Below are 23957 nucleotides of genomic sequence, written 5' to 3'. Positions count from 1 at the left end.
AACGAAAACTGTACAGTGGGCAAAAAAAAAGACATTTAGTTAAGCCTTTTGTAGTATGCACTGCAAATGGTTTTATTATTGATGTTTATGGACCTTTTGCTGCAACTATGAATGACGCAACTATATTAAGTAATATTTTAAAAACCAAAAACGATATAAGAGAACTAGTTGAGCCCAATGATTTATTCATTTTAGATAGAGATTTTAGAGATATCGTTGATGAATTGAAAACTACATATAAAGTGTTTACGAAGATGCCAACTTGTTCTAAAAGTCAGTTAACTAGTTTACAAGCGAACCATACTAGGTTTGTTACAAAATGCAGATGGGTTATCGAGGCTGTTAATGGTACATTTAAACAATCTTTTAAATCTTTGGAAAAAACAAGGAATACAATGCTTCCTCATATAATGACTGATGTTAGAATAGCTGCCTCTTTGATTAACTGTTTTCATGTAAAATATATATCCGATAAAAAAGACGGTAAAGATATTGCAATTCTAATGAAAATTAAAATTAATTTCAAAAATGATTTGGAATCATATATTTTGAACACAAAAAATAAAAGTAAAAAGCATTTTGAACCAATCGACGCGTTAGATTTAAACGATTTCCCAAAGTTTTCTATAGATGATATGCGAAAATACATCACATTTGGTAGCTATCAAATAAAGCAAAGTTACAGTTATCTAGCAGAACATTTAAATAAAAATGGAAAATATATTATTTTGATTGATAAAAATATTCAACAAATTCAAAATTATAAATTGATTTCCGCTGAAATTCAGTCAAGACATTCAAACGCGACTAAGTATAGGTTATATATTAAATACTTGCCAAATATCGATAGTCCAGAATCAGTATTGTCTTGGGCATGCGGGTGTTTTTCTGGTTTAAGAACTTGTGGTTGTTGTAGTCACATTGCTAGCATTATACTTTATTTGTGTTGTGAAAAGTATTTAGAAAAACTTCCTAATCCAGGCTCAAGGCTTATGTTTTTTTTACAAAGTGAAAATGAATCAGAATGCGAATCTGAAAAAGAAACATTAGAGATAAATGAAACTATGAAACGAGATATATCAACGAGTTTAATACAATCGAAAGCTAAATCTAACGTAGAATTGAATATAATTGATTCTGAATTAAGTATTTCACTATTGAATAAGAAATCTGCAAAAATAATTAATGAAACAAACTTTAGATCTTTTTCAAAGCATTTACCAAAATGGGGCGGCTGTATTTTGTTAAATAAAGATGATTTTAAAATGGATACAGATTATTTTTTGCTGTGTCAATTATACCGAAGTATTATCATTCAGAACACTTGCACAATTGATTATTTTTTGTTGGCTATTTGGTGCTCATCTTTATTGTCACAAAATATCATAAGTGTATTAGAAGAGAATAAAAAAGATATCAAAATATATAATCACATACTCGATATACTTTCTCTCATTGAAACTTGTGAATGGGATAGAGTAAAAACTATATGGATTCTTCTTGTTATGAGACTAAAACCAAATGATTCTTTAACTTTCAGTACTCTTGATACAGAATGCAATGCGTTTATTCGTTTTTTAATACATTTTCAGACAATTCAGTTTAATTGTTCAACCTGTAACAAAACGATTTGTCCAAACATTAATGAGTTTATCTTAATTAAAAACGCAGAGAAAGTAACATATTTAAATATCAAGTTGAATGAATTGTGTAAAATCTGCTCTAATGATTCTACTGCAAAGTTTTTATTTCACCCATTTTGTTTATTTGTAGAGGTGTTCCAAGAAGATGAAGATGAACTAAATATAAATGATATCCCATTATCATTTATAATTGATAAACGTTGTTTCAATTTTATATGTTGCACAATATTTAATAATGAAACAAGCCACTATAGATCAATATTTTTATTAAATAGTGAATTTTATTTGGTAGATGATTTAAGCAATTCTATTATCAAAAAACTACCAAAAATGTATTATATAAAAACTATTTTTTATTATTTGGCTTAAATATATAAAATTACAATAATTTTTCTTGTTTTTTGATTTTTTTTTTTTTTTTTAATTTTTGGCCAAAAAAATATTTTTACCAGATACCAGATTTACCAGAAAACTATGACGCCAAGCTAATCGGGTTTAGATTTTTTGGCTGGTAATCCGTAAGACACTAACAATACGTTGATGTTAAAATCTAAACACGATCGGCTTGGCGTGATTATGGGCCAAAAGGCATAAAAGTAGTACAGACTCCTTTAATTTTTAGTCGTATATAAACTCATTTAATTATATTAAATATGGCTGTATACTAGGCAGCAGCAATTTTTGGCTTTAAATTGCTTCAAGCTGGAGTAGATAGTTTGTTAGAAAATAAGAGTTTTAGCGTAAAAAGAAAGATCTAAAGTTAACTAGAAGCAATCTTATTTAAAAAGTAAGTTTGAAATATCAACTTAAATGAACCGCATTTAAGACGCCATTTTTTGTAGAATTATAAAGAAAAGGTAAGGTTAATGAAATCATTCATTATGAAATATAAACTTGGGTGGGTCATAATTAATACATGAAAATGTAAAATACATTTACAAATGTAAAAAAACTTAAATTTAAATAACATAGAATCGGGAAGACTTGCTACGTTCATATTTTGCACTTAGTTTTATAGTCTAATTAAGCAATTGGTTTTTCTAAAAACAAAATTGAAAATCGGATAATGATACTATGCAAAAAATTGAGATAATTGTAGCCTGGAAACATAAAAGCCCTCAAGTTTCTGGGGTCCCCCCCTGTCCCAAACATGAGAGCAACAACTTTATAAAATCATTTTTTAAACATGTTGCAACCTTGTTTGATTGTTTTTAAAACAAAACAGTTCAAGTTCTAAATTTAAGAGTTTTTATTTAAGAACAATAAAATAAATTCAAAAATAATTATTACAACAAGATATTTCCGTATTACATTGATTAAATTGCACCAATTTTAAACCAAATTAAAAAATTCCAAATTTTCGTACAAAAACATCAACATTTGAAAACATTCAGCCGTCATCCTGTTTCGCTTAGCATACAAATTGTTTAATGCATCAGAAAAAAGGCGCTCACTTGGTGCACTGGTAGCAGGTGTACATAAAATCATCGTTGAAATGCAATACAATATTGGAAAAACATATTGATTTTGATGCCAAAACTCTAAAACATTTTGTTCGTGCACTGACAATCTTATATATTCACTGATTTCTTTTTTTAAATCTAAGGTTACATTTTTGTCACTATCACTTCCGGAATCATCTTCTTCATCCTCAAATGACAACTTAAATTTTTTTGATTCCTTTATCACCTTTTTAATTAGAATTATTTCACCAACTCTTTTTGAGAGATAAAAATCTGACAAAAATTCTTTCACAATTTTTAAATATTTCTTTTTTTCGTACTTTTCAAAGAATTGAAAACTTTTATAATTTGGATCCAAAAAAGTGGCACACAATAAAAAGGAATTATTCTCTAATTCATATGAATCTTTGTAAGTTTGTAAAGATTCTAACAAATGTAATTTCAATATTACAATTAAAGGAGGAGTCTCACTTTTATTCTTACTCAGCTGCTTCTAATAATTAAAGAACACGTTGCATACCTATCGCCAGATAGTAAAACACTTACTTGATTAAAGCTTAATAAAGCATTTACCGTTTATTTTAAGTTAACCATTTCATCTTCATCGAGTAAATATTTTCTCATATCTTTGTATTGTTGTTTCGAATTAAAGATATCTTTTACGTAGGAGTGAAGCTTAAGCATTCGCTCTGCCATGAGAAACGTAGAGTGCCAACGAGTTTTCACATCTTGAATCAAATGAAGTATGTGATTTTTTTCGACACCTTGTCGTGTTTGACTTTCCTCTAATAAATCATTAAGTTGAGAAGAATGATTGAAAGATGTAACAATTTTCCTGCACTTAGTTAATGTTCTTGCAATGAAAAAGAATTTAGACGAAGTATCTTTTTCACCTTCTTCAACTAAATCTATGACATTTTTAACAACTAATTGCAAAACATGTCCCATGCATCTTATTGGTTGAATGTTTAAACAAACTTTTAAAGAATTTAGACAGTGGCGTACGTTACTGGCGTTGTCTGATACTATACTCATTATTTTATCATCTACTTTAAACTTTTCTACGATTTTTAGCAAAGCCTCTTTTAAATTATCTGCATCATGGCGGCCATTAAGGTATGCAAAGCCCAAACAAAAACTGATGAAATTTGTTTTGTCAGAAATGAAATGTGCAGTTGCAGATATATAACTATAGTTTTGACAGGACGTCCATCCGTCAGTAGTAATAGATAAAACTTTAATTGATAATAATTTTGATTTCAAAAGTTCAACTTTTTCTCGATATAAATCAGTTAAAAGAGATCTTAACTTTTTTCGGCAAGGCACTTTATACTTTGGATTTAAACACAAAACAAATTCTTTAAATGCACTACTTTCTACCAACATAAATGGAAGACAACAGGCAATAATGAAAATTAAAAGAGCTCTATCAATCTTATCGCTAACTTCTTTTGACAAGCCACTCATAGTTCGTTTTTTTTTCGGCGTTATTATTTTGTGATCATGTTCAAGATGGTAATCTAATATACTCTTTGATGTTTTACAAGAGTACTTTTTAGGTCTGTTACTATTACATTGATTGCATATCCATTTTGATGTTTCCTCCTCGATTGAGTAATATTCGTATGTAGTTTTAGCTGCTTCTTCAATGGACTGAGCATCAACTTCAATTTCTGTTTGACCGGATGAAAAACTTGAACTTCTTTCGCTATCGTTATGATCTGCAGGGTTTTGTTCATCTATAGTCTTTCTTTTATCCAATCTTTTCTTCGTCAGATTCATCAAATCAGATATTGGAGCAGCATATTCAATTGGAGAAGACGTATTATTTTTCGACATAGTTTAAAAATGCAATTTCTTAAAGTAAATTTAAATATATATTTGAGAATAACGGTTTATCTAATATATAGCGGGAAACCATTACTTTGAGGTGTCGGTTAAGACATTCCTTAAATTTTGTTGTGTTGAGAAATTGTATGAACATAATATGAATTAAGACAAATAAATCAACTTAAAGACATTCATTAAAATTTATTGTTTTTAAGAAATATAAAATACGTAATATAATTTGTGACAATTAGGTAATAAAAATGTTTTGTTTGTACCTAGTATTGCCCCACATTTTCTTTCATTGAATTAAATAAAAATTGGTTTGTTAGTAGAACAACTCCGCCAAAAACAGCTGATACTTTATACCGAATACATAATTAGTTATTAGCATTTTAATAATAATTAAAAAAAAAATAAAAATTGAGAGTTGAACAAGATATATATTCAATTACACAATATAGAAATAATAAAAAACATTAATTGCGTAACAAATGGTTACGCAATTAATGTTTTTTATTTTTTCTATATTGTGTAATTGGTACTAACAACTACAATCATATTGTCGTCACTGTAAAAACTGCGTTTTATGAGTGTAGAACAAAATAAATTAGGTATTATTACCTCAAAAAATGATTGCTGGTATTATATAAAAGAAATCCGAAAAAGCTTCTGCATACAACACATTTCAAAAATATGGCACCATTTTTTTTTCTAATAGTTTATGCTTCATTTTAATTAGAAATTGAGATTTCAATCTCAATTTCTAATTAAAGCGATTTAAATCCAGCTTTTCATTGAAAGTTACTTAGTAATAAGGGGGGAGTAATTGGATACAGTTTTTTTACTATTACAAAACTCCAAGTGTATATCTCGCAAACTTAAGAAAAAAAAATTTTCTCCAAAAACTTGAAAAACTCTGAAAATCAACTTTGAAAAAGATGCCATGGAGATCTAAATTGTAACTTACAGCAATTTGTTATTAAAAAAATGGCGCTCAAACCACTTCACAACTAACACATAACAAGATTTAAAAAAAGTATTTTTTGGGTAAAAGTAACAATATATTTTTCTCAAATTAAAAACTTGTTCGACTAAATTTAGTCAAACTAAAAAGTTAGTCGACTAATTTTAGTTACGCTAAAAAGTTAGTCGACTAAATTTAGTTAGACTAAAAAGTTAGTCGACTAAATTTAGTTAGACTAAAAAATTAGTCGACTAAACTTAGTTAGACTAAAAAGTTAGTCGACTAATTTATTTACGCTAAAATGTTGGTCGACTAATTTTAGTTACGCTAAAAAGTTAGTCGACTAATTTTAGTTACGCTAAAAAGTTAGTCGACTGAATTTAGTTAAACTAAAAAGTTAGTCGACTAATTTATTTACGCTAAAAAGTTAGTCGACTAAATTTAGTTAGACTAAAAAGTTAGTCGACTAAATTTAGTTAGACTAAAAAGTTAGTCGACTAAATTTAGTTAGACTAAAAAGTTAGTCGACTAAATTTAGTTAGACTAAAAAGTTAGTCGACTAAATTTTGTTAGACTAAAAAGTTAGTCGACTAAATTCAGTTAGACTAAAAAGTTAGTCGACTAATTTTAGTTAGACTAAAAAGTTAGTCGACTAAATTTAGTTAGACTAAAACTAACCATAACTCCCACCCCTACCAGAAATGCACAATGTGAACCTCTCTTACGTCAGCTTGGAGCTTTAAATATTTATAAGCCTAATATTTATCAAGTAATGTTATTTATGTTTAAAGCAAAACGTGGGTTATCTCCAGTAACATCTCAATCCTATTTTAATGAAATCTCTTATAAACATCCTGCCAAATTTTCAGAGAATAAGCTTTTCGTTTTAATAATACATCTTAAATTAAGTTCGTACCAAATTCAACATCGGGGACCTTTTGTTTGAAAAAATTTTATCCAATTTTTAAAAAAAACAAAGCTTCGTTTTAAATTGCACTTTGGAAAATTTTAAGGCGAATTTAAAACGGCACTTGCTAAACATGGACTTTGATATATTAGATTTCAAATATCTTTTTTAATATCTTTTTTGACAATTTAAAAAGATTTGAATTAAATCACTTAAAATAAACAGTTAAACTTTTGCATTTTCTTTAGCTTTTGTTACTAATGGTTTACAAACCATTAGTAACAAACGATATACATGAAAGCAAATCTGCTTTTACGTTTATGTTTTTGTTGATATTCATTAATCAGCCCAAGTTCTTATTTTTGTTGCAGTATTTTTAGTAAAACATAACTCTTGTTTATATGTTATGCATTTTCATACAAAATGATTTTTTGTGGGTTGATAACTTTCATGATTTTCTCTTGTTTGCACTTTTTTATTTTTTAAATTATTTCGCTGAATCTTGTTAGCAAAAAATTATTTTATTGCTGAAATTGTATGTATTTATACTGTTTTATTTATCATTTATTACGTATGCAAATTTTAAACATGTTTTAGAGTAATAATGTAACGGGGCTCGGTGACAAGACAACTTGTCTTCTTCTTGCTCCGGCCAGGATTTTCTATTATTGTAATATCTTTTTTAGTAATTTTTAAAACACGGCAAAATAAATTAATAAAAAATAAAAAAATTCAAGAAATCCAAAAATTTCAAAAAATTAATAACCAATACACTTGAATTTATTTCTTCATTTCTGCAAAAAAAAAGTCGACTTTAACTATTGATTAGTCGAGTTAACTATTGATGTGTGCATCTAAACAAAAATTTCCAAGATTTATTGCTTCTGTTTTTAACTTTTCTGAGTATAGAACAGGCTTATCTCTAAAATTTAAACAAATTTTATTTTGCATATAAGATTTCCTTTTATCGTGCATATTAATAGAGCTAAACACTTCTGTAATAATTATGTTTTTCTGTTGTTGGTTGATACGATTGTTAAATATCTTCTGCTTTCTGTAAGTTAAATCTGCTTTTTATTTTTCTTTCTAATCTGTCAGTTAAAATTTTTGATCTTCCCTTTTTTTCTAACTTTTGATGTTTTCTTTCTTGGAGGTGCTTTAAGAATTATTTAACCATTTAAATTATTTAATCAGGATATTAGGCTAGTAGTGATTGTAGATTTTCTATAAATGTTTGTGACGGCTCATTCGTTTTGTTTTTATATAAATAAAGTTACTCATTGTTCAGTGTTGCAGCTGCAAAAGTAATTTTTACTATAGAATGATCACTAACATATGAAACTTTAAGTCGTGTTGCTTTGTTAATTATTGTCATAATTACTAAATTAAGGCTACAATATGTTAAATCTAAACACTCAAAATCTTTATTCGTAAATGTCTTTCTTGATAAGGGAAAAGTACCTATATTTTCGAACCCTGCAGTAATATTACTTTGAAAAAATTAGCTTTTATATGCAGGAGTTATAACGCTCATACATGGGGTTTACAAAAAATGTACTGGGGTTACAACGCTGGTTGAGTTGCTAAAGATTTTCTGGGTGATCAAAAAGTCATATCGAGGTACAGAAAGTTTCTGTTTGAAAGGACCCATTACTGAATCATCATGAGGTTGAAGCGGTTTAATTTATGTGTACAATATGATGGGATTGTAAGTAAAACAACTTAATTTTCTTTGCAAAAGTTGATTTCATTATTAGTACAACAGCTATTGTACTTTTTAAGTAATTTTTTTTAAGCCAAAAAATTTTTTGAATGAAAATTTAAATATTTAGCTCTTGTATAAAAAGTTCTAAAAAATAAAAAAAATTGAAAAATTATCAAATATCATAAAATGTGCGACTGTTGAGCTTGTATTTTTTTGAATTTTTGCAGTGCATTAAACTACCACTGCCCGAAACTGTTTCCTTATATTTATATATTATATTTTCTTTAAAATTCGAATTTTAAATTTATAATAAAAAAACAACAAAAATCATTTTATCAAGGTATTCTGCAGCGATATTTCATTGCGTTGACGTTTAAAATGCTCCTTGTCAAAACACGCACAAATGAGCAGCAGCGGCGGTAGTTTTGATATTATATGTGTTAGTGGCTTAGGCAGAAGGTTTATGATGTTTCAGATATGATATTTTCAGACATTTTGCAAACTCCAAACTTAATTATTTTCATGTTTATGTCAAATTTGCCTGGGAACAAAAATACCTAAAAATGTAGGCCTCCGACCCCGAAGGTAAGTTAATAAAATTTATTTTTTAGCATATTATACGAAGCTTAAATTAATCGACAGCTTTTTCAAAATCGTTAATTAGTCCTTTTGGATTCGAAAGTTTTGGTCACGTAAAACTTACAAACCCTTTACTTTGGAGGGGGAGGAAACTTCAGATGCTCAAAATTTTAACCGTTAAAAATTAAAAGTATAGGATACTGAAAACTATTTTTTTATTAACTCATTACTATTCATATTTGGGTAGGGGGCCAAATTTTAAGGGTATCTTTGTTCCCAGGCTCTAACCACCGCAATATTTTGCAAAACATTCTCATTTGACATGAGCATGAATCTAATCAAGTTTAGAGTTTGCACATAATGAATATTGATTACTAAAAACACATAATGAATATTGATTACTAAAAACCCTAAAAACTAATCTCATTCCGAATGTGGGGACAATATATTTTAAAAATTAAAAAATCACACCGTTATATATAGATCATAATTTATCTATAGACTAAATTATATAGACTGTTACATATAATACAATGAGTAGTTTGGAATATATTTAGTTTTAAAATTAAATCTTTGCCAAAGAAGAAAAACTTTTTAAGTTTGTGATACCTATTTCATATTCCAATAACAAACTAAAATAACATTAAAGTAACTTAGGAGAGAAGGAATCTCTTTCTATTAAATTATTGTTAAACTTAGACGGAGGCTTTTTTACATTTTGACTTTATTGAGTTGATTGACTTTTGAGCTTTTCGTTTACTCTATTTTTTAGACTATGCATTAAATCACAATACCTTATTGTGAAACTTAATATAGAACCACTGACCAAAGTTTTATTGAATGAAATAAAGGATAGTATTTTTTTTGTTTTTGTTTTGATTTTTGTAAAACCTGTTATGTCTACATTAAATATGTTCAGACATAAAGTGCAATATTTTGCAAAAGTAATATAATATTTTATTCAAACTTTGCTAATTTGAGCAAGTTTTAAGTATATTTAAGTAAGTTTTAAGTTTTTAGTAAGTTTTAAGTTTTAAGTAAGTTTTAAGTAAGTTTTAAGTTTTAAGTATATAAGTAAGTAAAAGTAATGTTATATTATGTAAGTAAATATTTCTAAATAAGTTCTGGGTGATTTATTACTCTTAAAACTTTTTAATTCGTTTAACACAACGCATTAAGTATCTTTTACAATTCCTTGCTATGCAATTTATTTGGAAACTAAAAAAGATTAATAGTATGGATTATAGCTATTTAGTTTATTTGTGTCTATTGTGTGAAAGTATGTATTTTACTTTGCCCTTAAGCTCTGTGAAAACTAGCATTTTTCTGAAATATATTTTTTATCAGTTCATTGCAACTTTAAGAAGCTTAGCATATTTATATATATGTGCCATAACTGTTTTAATTTAAAATTTATAATTTTATTATATAATACAATACTTAAAGAAAAAAATCTGCAACCGTACTCACATCTCTCCGTTAAGCACTGCTCCCAGATAGGGGGTTTAGATTGAAGGTCAAGGGACCTGGATTTTTTTCTACACATAATTATTTGGTGGGTTTAGTAGATTATTGCTAAACAAAAATTAAAATCGGAACCGCTCCTAAATTAGTAATTTGATGATTTTTTTAATTTTTAAAAGTGATAACATTTTTACCGTCATAATCTTAATGCCTGCAGATAGCTTAAATAGATCCTATGGAGCAGAATTAATCTTACAATTTAAAATTATTATGATAATGTATAAATATAGGGCTAGTTAAACAGGGGGTTTAACTAGCCCTATATTTATACATTATCAGGGGGCTTCAGCTCCCTCTCTTTAAAAATGTAGGGGGCTTTGGTATTGCAGCTCTTCTCAGTTTTATTGCATGGGAAGGATTATTTTCCGAGACACTAAACCTCTTGATAGTCTTATAAATGTTCTAGTGGACAGCTTCTAAGATTAGTTTTGATGTCAGACCGAGAGACATCTGATGGCACAATATGCGTGGCTCTAATACAAAATGAGGGAGTAGGCTTATAAATAAGGAAGCGTTCAATATTTTGAGCTAATTTTACACAAGACATCGAATTTTTGTTTATATTTCTATATCTAATTGTAAAATATCTGTTTTTATAAAAAATAGTTTACTGTATTTCTTTCGGTTCATCCGGAATAATTTTTGAATAATCCGGAAAATTACATAAGTCCGCATATTTTTATTGAAAAAACAGTAGGCGCCGATATTTTACAGAATTTTACAAATTATGTCATAGTCATAAGAAATCTATGTCTTATCAATATGTCATTAACAATAGCACAACATTCAAAAAAGCACTAGAGGTACATATCAAATGTCACAAAAAAATAATTAACTGTATCCCTAGTGTTTTATGCCAAGAATGTTAGACATGTATGACTAACTCGTGCAGTTTTGCTATCTTTGTTTTTGGCTTCAATAGTACTCTCAGACAAAGAACCTGATTGGAGAATACTTAAAATACCTAATAAAAGAAGCACCATGAATCACCATGTTAAAACTCACTGTGTAACCAGCATAAAGTGATAAAAACGTGGACTACAAAAATATAGCATATGCAAACACATTTTTACTTGTGAAAATATGCCTTGAAAATACCTTGTAAAAATATGCCTTGGAGGAAAATCATCAAACAAATATTTGCTGAGATTAAAAGTAACCATTTTAAAATATTAAACCACGCTTAAGCGTGGCTTAAGATTTTAAAATGGTTACTTTTATTACTTAGAACTATATGGTTACTTGGAAATTATAACTTAAAGACGAGGAACAAATGTACCTAATCTTAAAGTTATAACTTCTTATAACCAGTTAGTTAATAAGTATAAAATGTAATTTTTATACTTATTAACTAAATGGTTTTTAATAAAAACCCACTACAATGAATTGATATTATACCATGATACTACAGAGGTAGCCAGAACATTATTTCTCTTCTAAAAAGTCAATTCATCGCAGAAAATTCTAATAAATAAAAAACTGGCTACCTCTGTAGTAACATTGTCTAATCGACTAATCTTTACGGACACACAAAAACACTGATCCAAACATTTTTTTTTCTCTTCTTGGTTTTCAATTTACAAAATGTATCATTTATTTGATAATATGCAAAAAAATTAATGAAATTTGGAAATTATTGTATCTAATATAAAGATTTAGTGAAAACCATGGTTTTTTTACCCCTGAAAATCATTTTTTTATTAACTTATGCTAACTTGTTTCTGTTAAAAAATATTAAAAATATTAAAATTGAAATTTTTTTTAGAAAAGTAAGTAAAATCTTATTTCCGCTTCGCGACGCATAGTGCGGCGATGCATAGTGTGGCGGTCCAAATAATCATTCAAATCATTCAAGTGATATTTAATGATATTGTACTTGCATCCGAGTGACATACTGATGTTTCTTCAATATATTTGTAGTGCATAAAGTTGATGAAAGCTCCATTTTTGTAACCATAAGACGAATCTGGTTTCATTCCAAAACAACTCCCCGTCACTACAAATAAAATTATACATCTTATCAAGATCTTTAAGTATGTTAATAATATTTTATTTAATAATATTTAAATGCTTTAAACTTTCTTAATGTGTTGACACACTCGTGGTACTTCAGTGGCGCTACAGTTTAATCTCATTAATGACCTTAGAACTTTTGACAATTAGGTCCACCTATTCCTCCACCATTGTAGCTATGCTGAGTAACAGTTTATTCTTCTAAGAACTTAGTTAAGGTCTTATTTGAAAATAGTCTTCTTGACACCTGTGTGACAATATGCTCGTAGAGCTGCAGCTCTCGTGGAGGTATAACATTCGGTACCAGGCTGTCCGGGCTCTTATCAAAAAGACATGGGTTGATGACATTAAAAAAGTTCTTGATCAACTTGTGTGATTTCTCTGCATCAACAAGTTGTTGATACTGATGGGATAAACTACCAAAGGTTCTAAATTCTCCTAATTTATCCTTTGCACCAATACAATAAGCATATGCATATTTCCTACCATTTTTCAGATAATTCTAGCATGGTATTGATAAGCTTAAGATTTGATGCAAGAAAGTACTTCCATTGCAGTTTCAGAAGTGTACAATTTGGGCTAAATTGTAGTTACTTTCTTCAACATGTCGTACAATAAAATAAAATAACTAATAAAATAACTATGTTTACACTCAAGTCCTTTTGTTTCCTTAATTGATCCTCAAATCTTTCTGATTGAAAAAGGCTCATAACAACTTTAATTTGACCCTTGGCCGCCGTTAATATCAATCCTCACAATTGATTCTTGGAGAATAATATCTCTTTGTTTATATATTTTATCAAAAAGCCTTTGTATATCTTCCGCATCTACTACATCCTTTTGAATTTCTCTATGGTTCGCGCCTTGCTAAAATGTCAACTGCTGAACTCAATAAACTGATTTAATGAATTGAAACCAATCTCCAAATTGGTTTCAAATCCTGATTAACCAACATATTTTCTTATTTCAGTCAACATATTTTTAATAACACATTCGGGTAGGTAAACTAATCTTTTTTAAAGAGGTGTACATATAATGATGTTCGTTAAGGTGTACATATAACGATGTTCCACATGTTTATAGTTTAACTTTGCTCTGTTTTTTATTGCCAATAACTGTGAATTTTTGATATTACCTGTTCAGACAATTTAAGATCTTTTGATATAATAATTTTTTATAAGTTTTTAGCAGTTGATTTTCTATTGATGGGGTGTCTAATATCTCTTCCTATATATTGAGAACAATCTCCACACATTGAGGCATTAGTATAAGAACTTGAATTAGAACTTTCTAATTTTTCTGTAGTAAGATGGGGTCAATGTACTCTCTTAAGTTTATCTCTATGTTACTTCTAGTGTCCCTTGCCAGACTACAGATTGGACATCGACATAATTCAGATACCACTTGTATTCTTCCAAGCATTAAAATAGTAACTCTTCCTCTTTGCCAGGAGATTACTTCGCTTTTAAAATTTTTTCTTTTCAGTAAAAAAATTTTTGTATCTTGCATTTAAAAAACTAGAACTAAAGATAAAGAAAATACATTCCAGTTGGAAAGGAGTTCACTTTAACATCAAAACCTTTATCTATATGCTTTTTTACTAGACTTTTTAAAGCAGTTTGAGCTGGATTTTGTAGGGGTATGCATTGTTTGTTCTTGTTGCAACATCCAAAACAGATTATATCTTAGGCTAAAGTTATTTGAGTGTGTCTTTCAAAAATATTTCTGCCAAAAAAAATCCCAGGTACCTTCACCTTCAACCTAAACCCTCTCTCTGGGAACAATGTAAGTTTAACGGAGCTTTTGTCTGAAATTTCATTACAATATTTGTAAGTAAAGAAATGACGAAAACTTTGTTTAAATTTGTTTGAATAAACCTAATACTAAAATAAAACATTTATGTTTAAAAAGTTATATCTTTAAAAATTTTTTAATTAATATAGTTGAAATTTTTTTTTTAGACTTAACGTTTAGCTTAACAAAAAGATGAGAATTTGGCCCCTGGGCTGTGCAATAAGACTCGATTGATGGTACTACGCACATGCTTGTCTTTATTATTTTTATTTATTTTTAAGGGTTATTTTCTCAGGTATATTAGCTTCATCAAAAGATCATAAATAAAAGTCAAGTTTCGTTGTCTTTTTCTTGCTTCGCACCTAGTCAACTTTTAGTTCAAGAACAAAATCGTTTAATAAAGTATATTTTGAAATTTGCAAGTATTACACAAAATTATTTAAAAAACTTCTTTCAAAGAACGATATAACTATGCAACTGTTGACACAGTTTAATTATGCAAATTTTCATGATTTAAAATTTACTTTATTACTTATTTATAATAGTCAATATTTAGGGATAAACTAAAATTCTAAACAACTGAGGTAAAAAAATAGTATTGTTTACTGGTAAAATTACAAAAAAAGTACGATTAATTCTGTTATTGCTATTTTGTGCTCCTATGTTGTTTTTATTATTGACATCTTAAATGTAACTTTATGCTCATCATCTAATTTAATTTATTTTTAAAAATATAATTATATACGTTATGCTCATTACACACAATAAAATTTTTTTAATAAAATTGTTATGTTGTATGTTTATTTATTATTTTTTTAACTCTTGCCTTTTAATGCAACACTGCATTAAAAAAAATTTTTTCTACTTTTTATTTTATAGAAAATAAAGTTTTATAGCAATTTCTATAGAAATTAATAGACATTATATAGAAATTTTATAGAATTCTATAGAATTTCTATAGACCATATGTTCCAAAATTTATAGAAATTCTATAAAACTTATTTTCCTGGGCACTGTATAATAAGGATTTTTTTAATGAAGGGATTATTAATAGAGTCCTCAGCTGCGCCTGTAACTTTTTTGATAGAACTGTTTACAAAGTATGGTGCACTCTGTTAAATGGCTTTCTTATCTGTTAAGTAATTTTTTTAAGGAATAAGAAAGGAGGGAGGGTGGATGTTTTATTAAAGAAATATGTCTAACTTTTCAAAAATACATTATATTGGCAATAATTTATGCAATTTAAACTACAAACATGTCATATATCTTATATGTCATAACAAACATTTCATAACAACTACGAAATAAAGTGAGAGAGAGAGTGTGTGAGAGTGTGAGATAAAGAGAGTGTGAGTTAAAGAGAAATTGAGAGTGAGAGTAAAAGAGAGAGTGAGTGAGTGAGAGAGAAAGAGGGAGTGAGAGAAAGAGATAGTGAGTGAGTGAGAGAGAAAGAGTGAGTGAGAGAAAGAGAGAGGAAGTCTAAATAAGATTCAAAAGAACGATATTATTGAGAGAGAGAGTGAGAAAGTGAGAGAGTGAGAGTGAGAGAGAGAGTGAGAGAGTGAGAGTGAGAGAGAGGAAGTCTAAATAAGATTCAAAAGAACGATATTATTGAGAGAGAGAGTGAGAAAGTGAGAGAGTGAGAGTGAGAGAGAGAGTGAGAGAGTGAGAGTGAGAGAGAGGAAGTCTAAATAAGATTCAAAAGAACAATATTATTGAGAGAGAGAGTGAGAAAGTGAGAGAGTGAGAGTGAGAGAGAGGAAGTCTAAATAAGATTCAAAAGAATGTTATCATTGAGATTTTGATTGAAAATTAGCTTTTAATGTAAACAAACTTTTGGTTTATTAGTCATTACTTTATATTCAGATCAATAAATTTTAGGGTTGCCACCCTCCTACGCCCATTCCCTGTACTTATGTATCTGCTTGAGTAAAAAGAAATATGACGTAAGTTGACTGGACGAATCCACAGAAATAACAGAACTGCTAAAACTAGAAATAAACTTATATTTTGTATAACACAATGCGAGACAACTGAAACACCATGAGTAGTGTCATAAAGGTTGTTTTTTTATTAGTATTATTATTTGTCGAATATTAAAATTTACAATGAAATAAATTGTGTTAATAAATAAGAGAGCTGGAGCAAGCAGAAGATATAAACTGTCTTATCATCGAGCCCCATTTACATTGAAAAAAATCGTCAGTTTATATACAAAAAAGAAAAGTAGCTAAGTACATAATAAGAATTTTACACATGTTAGTTACAATATAAATATTAATATATCGTAAATATTAGTGTTGAAATATAACGCAATATATCAAAGATTAACAACAATATATAAGTATTAAAGTTTTTCAACAAAAAATTAAATAAAAATAAAACTGCAACAAAAAAGAAGTAGTGTCAATAACTATTTTTTTTAGATAATTTATATTATTTATGTATTTATTTTAAAAGAGATATTTTAAATCAAAGTCATTTTGTAATAAGAGACTCTAAGATTCTTTTCTGAATTGCTCCAAAGAGATGTTTTGAATATTATTTTTTTTGTAATAAATTTTTCAATAAAGTATTTCCATAGAAACGGTCCACGGTATTGGTAAGAACTTGGTTTTAAATTAGTTTTTGGTACAATAAAGTTGTCAGTTGAAAATTTAGTAGGATACTTGTGCGAGACTTCACTAAAGTAAGACTGAAATACAATAGGAGAAAGCCCATGTTTTATTTTAAACATGAATTGTAGAGCTTGGTGTATATTAAGTTTATGGATACTTAGGACACCAAGCTTCCTTAAAAGAGGTTTGCAATAAAAAGTTCTATGTGCACCAAATACAATACTGCATGGGTGTTTTTGCTTACTATAAAGTTTTTTTAATTTATTATAATTAGTACTACCCCATACAATATTACAGTAAGAGATAAAACTATGAATAAATGAAAAGTATATTTTTTTTCAAGGAAACAGCGTTAAAATATGGTTTAGTTTTATATAATATGGAAATATTTATTGAGATTTTATTTTTTATGTATTTTATATGTGGTTTCCATGACAAATTTATATCTAGTATTACTCCTAAATAATTAACGATTGGTTCTCTTTTAATAAATGTTTTATTGATTAAAAGATTTGGTAATTTTAGAGGAACACCATCACCTTTACTAGGTTTGGAGAATAAAATAAACTTAGTTTTTTCTACATTTAACGAAAGCCTATTACTAGTAAACCACTCGTTTATTTTTAATAGTTCTTCATTAAATATATTAAAGAGAGCTTTTATGTTTTTGTTGAAATAAAAAAGATTGGAGTCATCTGCAAACAATATAACATTTAAAATATTTGATGTTAAGTATAAATCATTTATATACAATAAAAATAATAATGGTCCTAAGATTGAGCCATGGGGCGTTCAAGATTTAACACCATTAAGATTTTACGAGATCAACGTGATTTTTCAATTTTTTAATGCTCAAATTAAGACCGTTATATTTTTTTATCATCAAAATCTGTATGAATCTATTGTTTGAAAATATAAAGAATCTAATTAGATAATCGTATTATTAATTTGTCTGTTTATAATTTATAAATAATAGATTGTTATATTGTTTTTTGATCTCTTTTTTTGGAATCATTAAAGAATATTTATTCAAAATGTCAGGTAAAAAACTATTTTAATCCTATATATTCTATTTAATCGTATTTTATAAATCATTGCATTTAAAATAAGCTGTTATCAATCTAAGAAGTTTAGGAAGACCACATTTAGAATATAGGTGAGTTTTAACATCGCTATGCAAGGAAACATAGGTATTTTAAAAGCCAATTTGTATAAAAGTAAAATAAGTAACAATTCATTAGAAGTTTTTTAGATTTTTGATAAAAAAAAATTATATATATATATATATATATATATATATATATATATATATATATATATATATATATATATATATATATATATATATATATATATATATATATATTTATGTTCAAGATATCATATTAGATTTCAAAAATAACATTCAAGATTAGAGGAAACACCATAATTAAATTAATGAAAAAAAGTTTTCACATTCTGTGAAATATTTTATATAATGAAAAAAAGTTGATTTTCACATTCTGTGACATATTTTATATAATGAAAAAAAGTTGATTTTCACATTCTGTGACATAATTTATATAATGAAAAAAAGTTGATTTTCACATTCTGTGACATATTTTATATAATTGAATTTTAGTTTAAAAAAAGCATTTAAAATCGGATATGTTAAAATCCTTAAGTAACAACACCTGTTTTTATTCATTTTAAAATTGCTGTATACTAACTTTTTTTGCATTTGCGATCTGCAATCTTGGGAAACTTTTTCCAGAAACAAGATCCACGATATTTAATTGAACATGTAATTTGTTTAGAATTATATTTTGGGAAAATGTAGATATTATCTGAAAATTTTGTCGGGTATTTATGAACTACTTTGTCAACTTTGAACTGAAATATTTTAGGAGAAAGTTCTACCTTTATTCATGAACATTAAAACTTGGTGTAAATTGATTTTATAGACATTTAATGGACCATGTATACGCAGAAAAGACTCATATGGTCCAGTTTTATCAGCTCCAAATAATATTCTGCGCGTATTTTATTTATTGTGCAATTTTTTTTAAGTTTGCATGATTTGTATTTGTCCATGAAATATTACAATAAATCAAATAACAATGAATGAAAGAAAAGTATAAACTTTTTAAAGATTTTTTGTTTAGAAATGGTTTAGCCCTATATATCATAGCAATATTTTTTGATATTTTGATATTTTTGATTATTTTCTCAAAGATTTTCATATATTCACTCCAACGTAAATGTTTAATAAATATTATGCCCGAAAAGTTTACTGAGGTTTCTCTTTTATTGTTAGCGTTTCGTTAATATTAAGTTTAATGTTAATGTTAATTTTAAGTTTCACTTTTATTGTTTTAAAATTTCATTATCGATGAAAAACATTCAGGCCCTGGTGCGCGTTAGGGTTATTGTTTATCAATATTGAGGATCCCGCTATTTTTATAGGTATTTTCTGATACCAAAATTATAAATGGACCCGTATTATGGATCCTAACTGCAAATTAACAATATTTAGTTAATTTAAAGTTTATTTAGTTAATTTAGTTATTTTACTGTTTTTAGTTATTAGTTTAAGAATGTTCATTAAAGAAGTAAATTTTTCAAATCTTGAAAAACTTTGTCCACGTACACACATTATTTAACGATGTTGTTAACATCGAAGAGGATTCTCAGGAAAAACCAGATTGAAACCAGATTGAAGCCAGATTGAAACCAGATTGAAACCAGATTGAAACCAGATTATAAGTTTTGGAGCTTAATCAACTACAATCTGATAAGATTTCATTTTTAACAACAAAGCAAAAGTTTTTATTTTTGTATCTCAATCTTTTATTTTTATTATTTTTATTTTTTTGAGGATATAAATTAATTTAATGATGTGTTTGAAGTAAATAGATTATTTTTAAAAACTGATAGCAGCAGCTATTGAGGATATCGAGTCATTTAGCGAGTTTCTAGTTCATCACCATGAAATCTTTTTGATTTTTTGATTTTGAAACTTTTTTTTATTCTTCATGGTTTACAGAGATAATAAAGATCATAGAGATAAAATGGTTCTTAAGAACACAAATAATTATAACCGCAATTTTAATAAATTATTGAAAAATTAACAAATGAATATATAAAAAGTATATTAAATATATAATAATGACTATATAAGTTATAAGTATAACAATTATAACTATAATTAGTTAATAATTAACAAACATGGAAAACCTCTTATGCAAAAGTCAGATGGAAAAAATTACCAACTGTTAAATATAAAATGACTAAAAATAAGTATATTGACATAAAGTACATAAAAAGTAAGAATGTAAAAATCATAATTTGCTGGTAATAATAATGTAATAAAAAAAGTAGTAATGATTGTTAGAATAATTGAAAGTCTTGAAAAAGATGAAAAAAAGAGGATAATTGTGTTTAAAATTGTGGTTTTTCGAACTCATTCACAATGCATAAAAGGCTCTTGTTCCATTCGCAGATGTACTGATAGATTACAGAATGCTTACCATAATTTTGAGTTTTTTGAGAATGTACATTAAGCTTTCTATTACATATATATTTCTAGTAAAGTATGTATGAATTTCTCTACTTACTGTGAAAAGGTTTTTAAACAGAAGATGTTATGTCTTTATTTAGTGAGTCAAAAACAAAGGAACAAATTTAACTAGCGCCGGAAAAATTGGTATTTTAAGCTTTTTAAAAAACTCTTAAATGTCTCAATAAGGATGAAGTGCAATAGAACTAGTTTATTGCAGTAATATAGAATTACTTTTTGTCGTGCAAGTCATTATGAAATTGATATGCGGAGACCAATTTGCGAAGTCACCGAAACATTAAGGTAAAGTAGCGTAACATTAGGCCGAGTGATTAAAAATACCAATTGCTTTTACTCAGTAATTGGTCAGCTTTACGTGAATAAAAACTTCAGCAATTTTTTTAAGTTTTTATTCACGTGAAGCTGACCAATTACTAAGTAAAAGCAATTGCTCATTTTTATTCACCCGGTCTAGCGACACATCTATAGAAGAAAAATTTTTTTATAGCATGCGACAAAAAAGTTTGGTATCCAAATTTCTAAGTGTTTACGAATAATATTGCTGCCATAAACTGTTAAAACCTTAATTTGTTGTGTAATATTATTGATAGATAATAATTTTTGTTGCTGTAGTGCCACTGTCAATGTTACCCTCTACCTGGGGTAACTTTGACAGCAGAATGTTTTATGCTTTAAATGTTAAAAATACCTTATAAGGGTAAAATAATAATTAAAATTTAGACAAATGAAATTAAGAAAACATTTGATATATATATACTTGCACTAATTTACTTTTCTTTTTAAAAATTAAACTTTTTGTTATGTTTTCAGCGCTATTTTACTTTAAAAAAAATGTAAAATAGCGCTGAAAACATAACAAAAAATTGTTATTTAAAAAATATCAAATAGATTCAGTTCTGATATTTTCTACTTGAATGTATAAAAAAGTAAGTTAATTTTTTTAAGTTTTCTTTTTTTTTTGGTTGATTCCATTTCGTTTAATCTTGCACGAGGTTCATCAAATGTCAGATATTCCGCCAATGCTTTCTTGATTCTTTTTCTTTTTTAGTCGCTTTTCACCGGTTGCATGTGTCGAAGATGTTTTAAAAGTACCGCTTCTAGTTGTTTTCTTGGAGTCAGAACATATGAATTTCATTTGAGCTTGTAACTCGCATTGGGACGGAGCTTATATTATTAATACCACTAATTACCGGTGTAATCTTATTTTAATTTCCGTTATTACTTGCGCTAATAATTACACCCGATGTCAAAGGGTTTGCCGTTGAAAATTTCTTACTGGTTATTTTGCTTTGTTTTAGCAAAAAAATTCCACAAGTTTCAAAAACCATTATAGCATTGCTTTAATTGAATGCCCCACTGTTTGCAACCAATTTCAGCATTTGTGGAAAAGTTGCTTTATCTACATTTTTGTATCGTGTTGTATCATAAAAGGTTTTCAAACAGTTCCTCCAAGATGCTTTGACTGTCTTGAAAACACCTACATATAAAGGCTGTAAAATACTTATTGTATGGGCAGGTAAACAAAGTAGCTCAATTTTGTTTGCAATAGCAAAATCTATAACAGTTTTTGAAATGTGAGAGTTGTGTCCGTCAATTGATAGAAACTTTGATCCTTTTAATTGGTTTGCAATAAATATCTTTTCAAACCTCTCAATGAACTGGGGGATTCCATCCAACCTAAAGGAGAACAGTTACAATGTGCATTGTCCGGACTGCCATTGCATCAGATGCTATAAAGATTAAGACCTTTATAAACAATGTATGATGATAAAAATTGACCGGTTGCAGAACAACATTTCCGCACTGTGAAATTGTTTTAGTTGAAGTACCGACGGTTTTATGTGGATTCTTTAATCCGCGTTTGGAAAAAATTTTCTGCTTGCTTTTGTCTCTTTGAAATTTAACACTGAATATATATTGTGGCTTATTCTGTAGATGAATTTACGCAATAACAACTGCTAGTTTTTTAAAAAAGTCATCAACTACGTTAACATTGCTAGGTTAACATTGCGGTTAGCAGGAAGAGATTGTCCAACCCGACGTGTAAGTTCGTTTTTCCATATCTCCATGCATTCAATTAAATCCAGACTTGTCATTCTTAAAGTTATAGGCTCTTACACCACTGTTTATGACACCTTGCACAATACTCGCAACATTGCAACGATCTATCCCAAAGCCCCAGTCTCCAAGTTTCTGAATTGTATGAACAATCAACGTTTCTTCTTCTCTTGTCAAAATTACTGGGCGTCCAACTTGTTTACTATACACTTTCTTGAGATGATCAATTAATGTTGTTCTATTGATATTGCACATGAATGCCGCTTTACTCCTGCTGACATTGTTTTCACTCATACCATTAATAGCTTTCTTCATTAGATCATGCAATCCGTATGTTGATCTTGGTTTTTTTATGTAGTTGCGAGGCATGATATCATGTGATCATAAACTCTAAAAAAAATCAATCATTTATTTAGTTACACTTAAATCGTAATGACAATAATCACACATTATGAGTAAACTTTGACAGACCTTTTGGGTAACTTTGACAACCCTGTCAATGTTACCCCAAAACCGAAATGCGCGTTTTAAACAAAAAATACTAAAAAATCATTTTAAATGCTTAGCATTTAGAAATAACATCATAAAAATACAATTAAAATGGTATTATAGAATGGTTTAACTTACCTTATAACTAAAGTTTTTCAACATTAAAAAAGTTTGTGTTTGCCGTATTTAATCGTTATTTATGTTTACAATTATGTGGATAAAAATAGCTTTATTTGTTTATTCAACAGATTACTGTCGCGTCGGTTAAAATAGTTTAAACAATAGTCAACTGGTGATTGGTAAAAACATTTAAAATAACACGTGTTAATGTTACCCACTTGTCAATGTAAACCCGCGTTACCTTACACTATTAAAAGAGTGAAAGTTTGATATTCTACTGGGTTGGCGTTGAGATGACAACAATTTAATAATGTGTTAGTTACTAACTTGACCTAAATGATGATAACAATAACTATGATGAGATGAATATAATGCAAAGTAAATATTTTAAATGTAACTTTAATCTTTGAAAATCCAAACTTGTTAAATAAAATGAGTGAAATAATTTTTAAGTTAAATAAGATGAGTGAAATAATATTTAAGTGCAGAAATTTCTTTCTAGCTCAATTCGACACAGGTAGATAATCCACTGTTTTCGCTGCTTCTTTGTTTTTGTTTTGTATTTTTAATGGTTTGGCTTGATTTAAATATATTGTATATATATTTAAATAAGTATATATTTTAAATCATGCCAAACCATAAAATAAACAAAGTTCAAAATATCAACTGTAAAATGACCACTAATACCCCG

At 27.8% G+C, this 23957-nt stretch overlaps 1 protein-coding gene across 1 annotated transcript; it reads right to left on the bottom strand.

The window, feature by feature from the left end:
* Positions 1–2975: 2975 nt before the first annotated feature.
* LOC136080293 (uncharacterized) lies at positions 2976–4945 on the bottom strand. The gene is made up of 2 exons (XM_065796912.1): positions 3698–4945; positions 2976–3599 (listed from the first exon to the last, which is right to left on the bottom strand). Exons 1-2 carry the CDS (start codon positions 4943–4945, stop codon positions 2976–2978), a joined length of 1872 nt encoding a protein of 623 aa, XP_065652984.1.
* Positions 4946–23957: the final 19012 nt, after the last annotated feature.

Source organism: Hydra vulgaris, chromosome 05, assembly GCF_038396675.1.
Source record: "Hydra vulgaris chromosome 05, alternate assembly HydraT2T_AEP".
NCBI classification, from domain to species: domain Eukaryota; kingdom Metazoa; phylum Cnidaria; class Hydrozoa; order Anthoathecata; family Hydridae; genus Hydra; species Hydra vulgaris.
Note: the sequence above shows the minus strand (reverse complement) of the source record. Positions and strands in the feature narration are given on the sequence as shown.

Coding starts and splice junctions, on each gene's coding strand:
- LOC136080293 (XM_065796912.1), bottom strand. CDS start 4,945: ATGTCGAAAAATAATACGTCTTCTCCAATTGAATATGCTGCTCCAATA. Junction 3,600..3,697: donor TACTCGATGAAGATGAAATG/GTTAACTTAAAA, acceptor TTTAATTATTAG/AAGCAGCTGAGTAAGAATAA.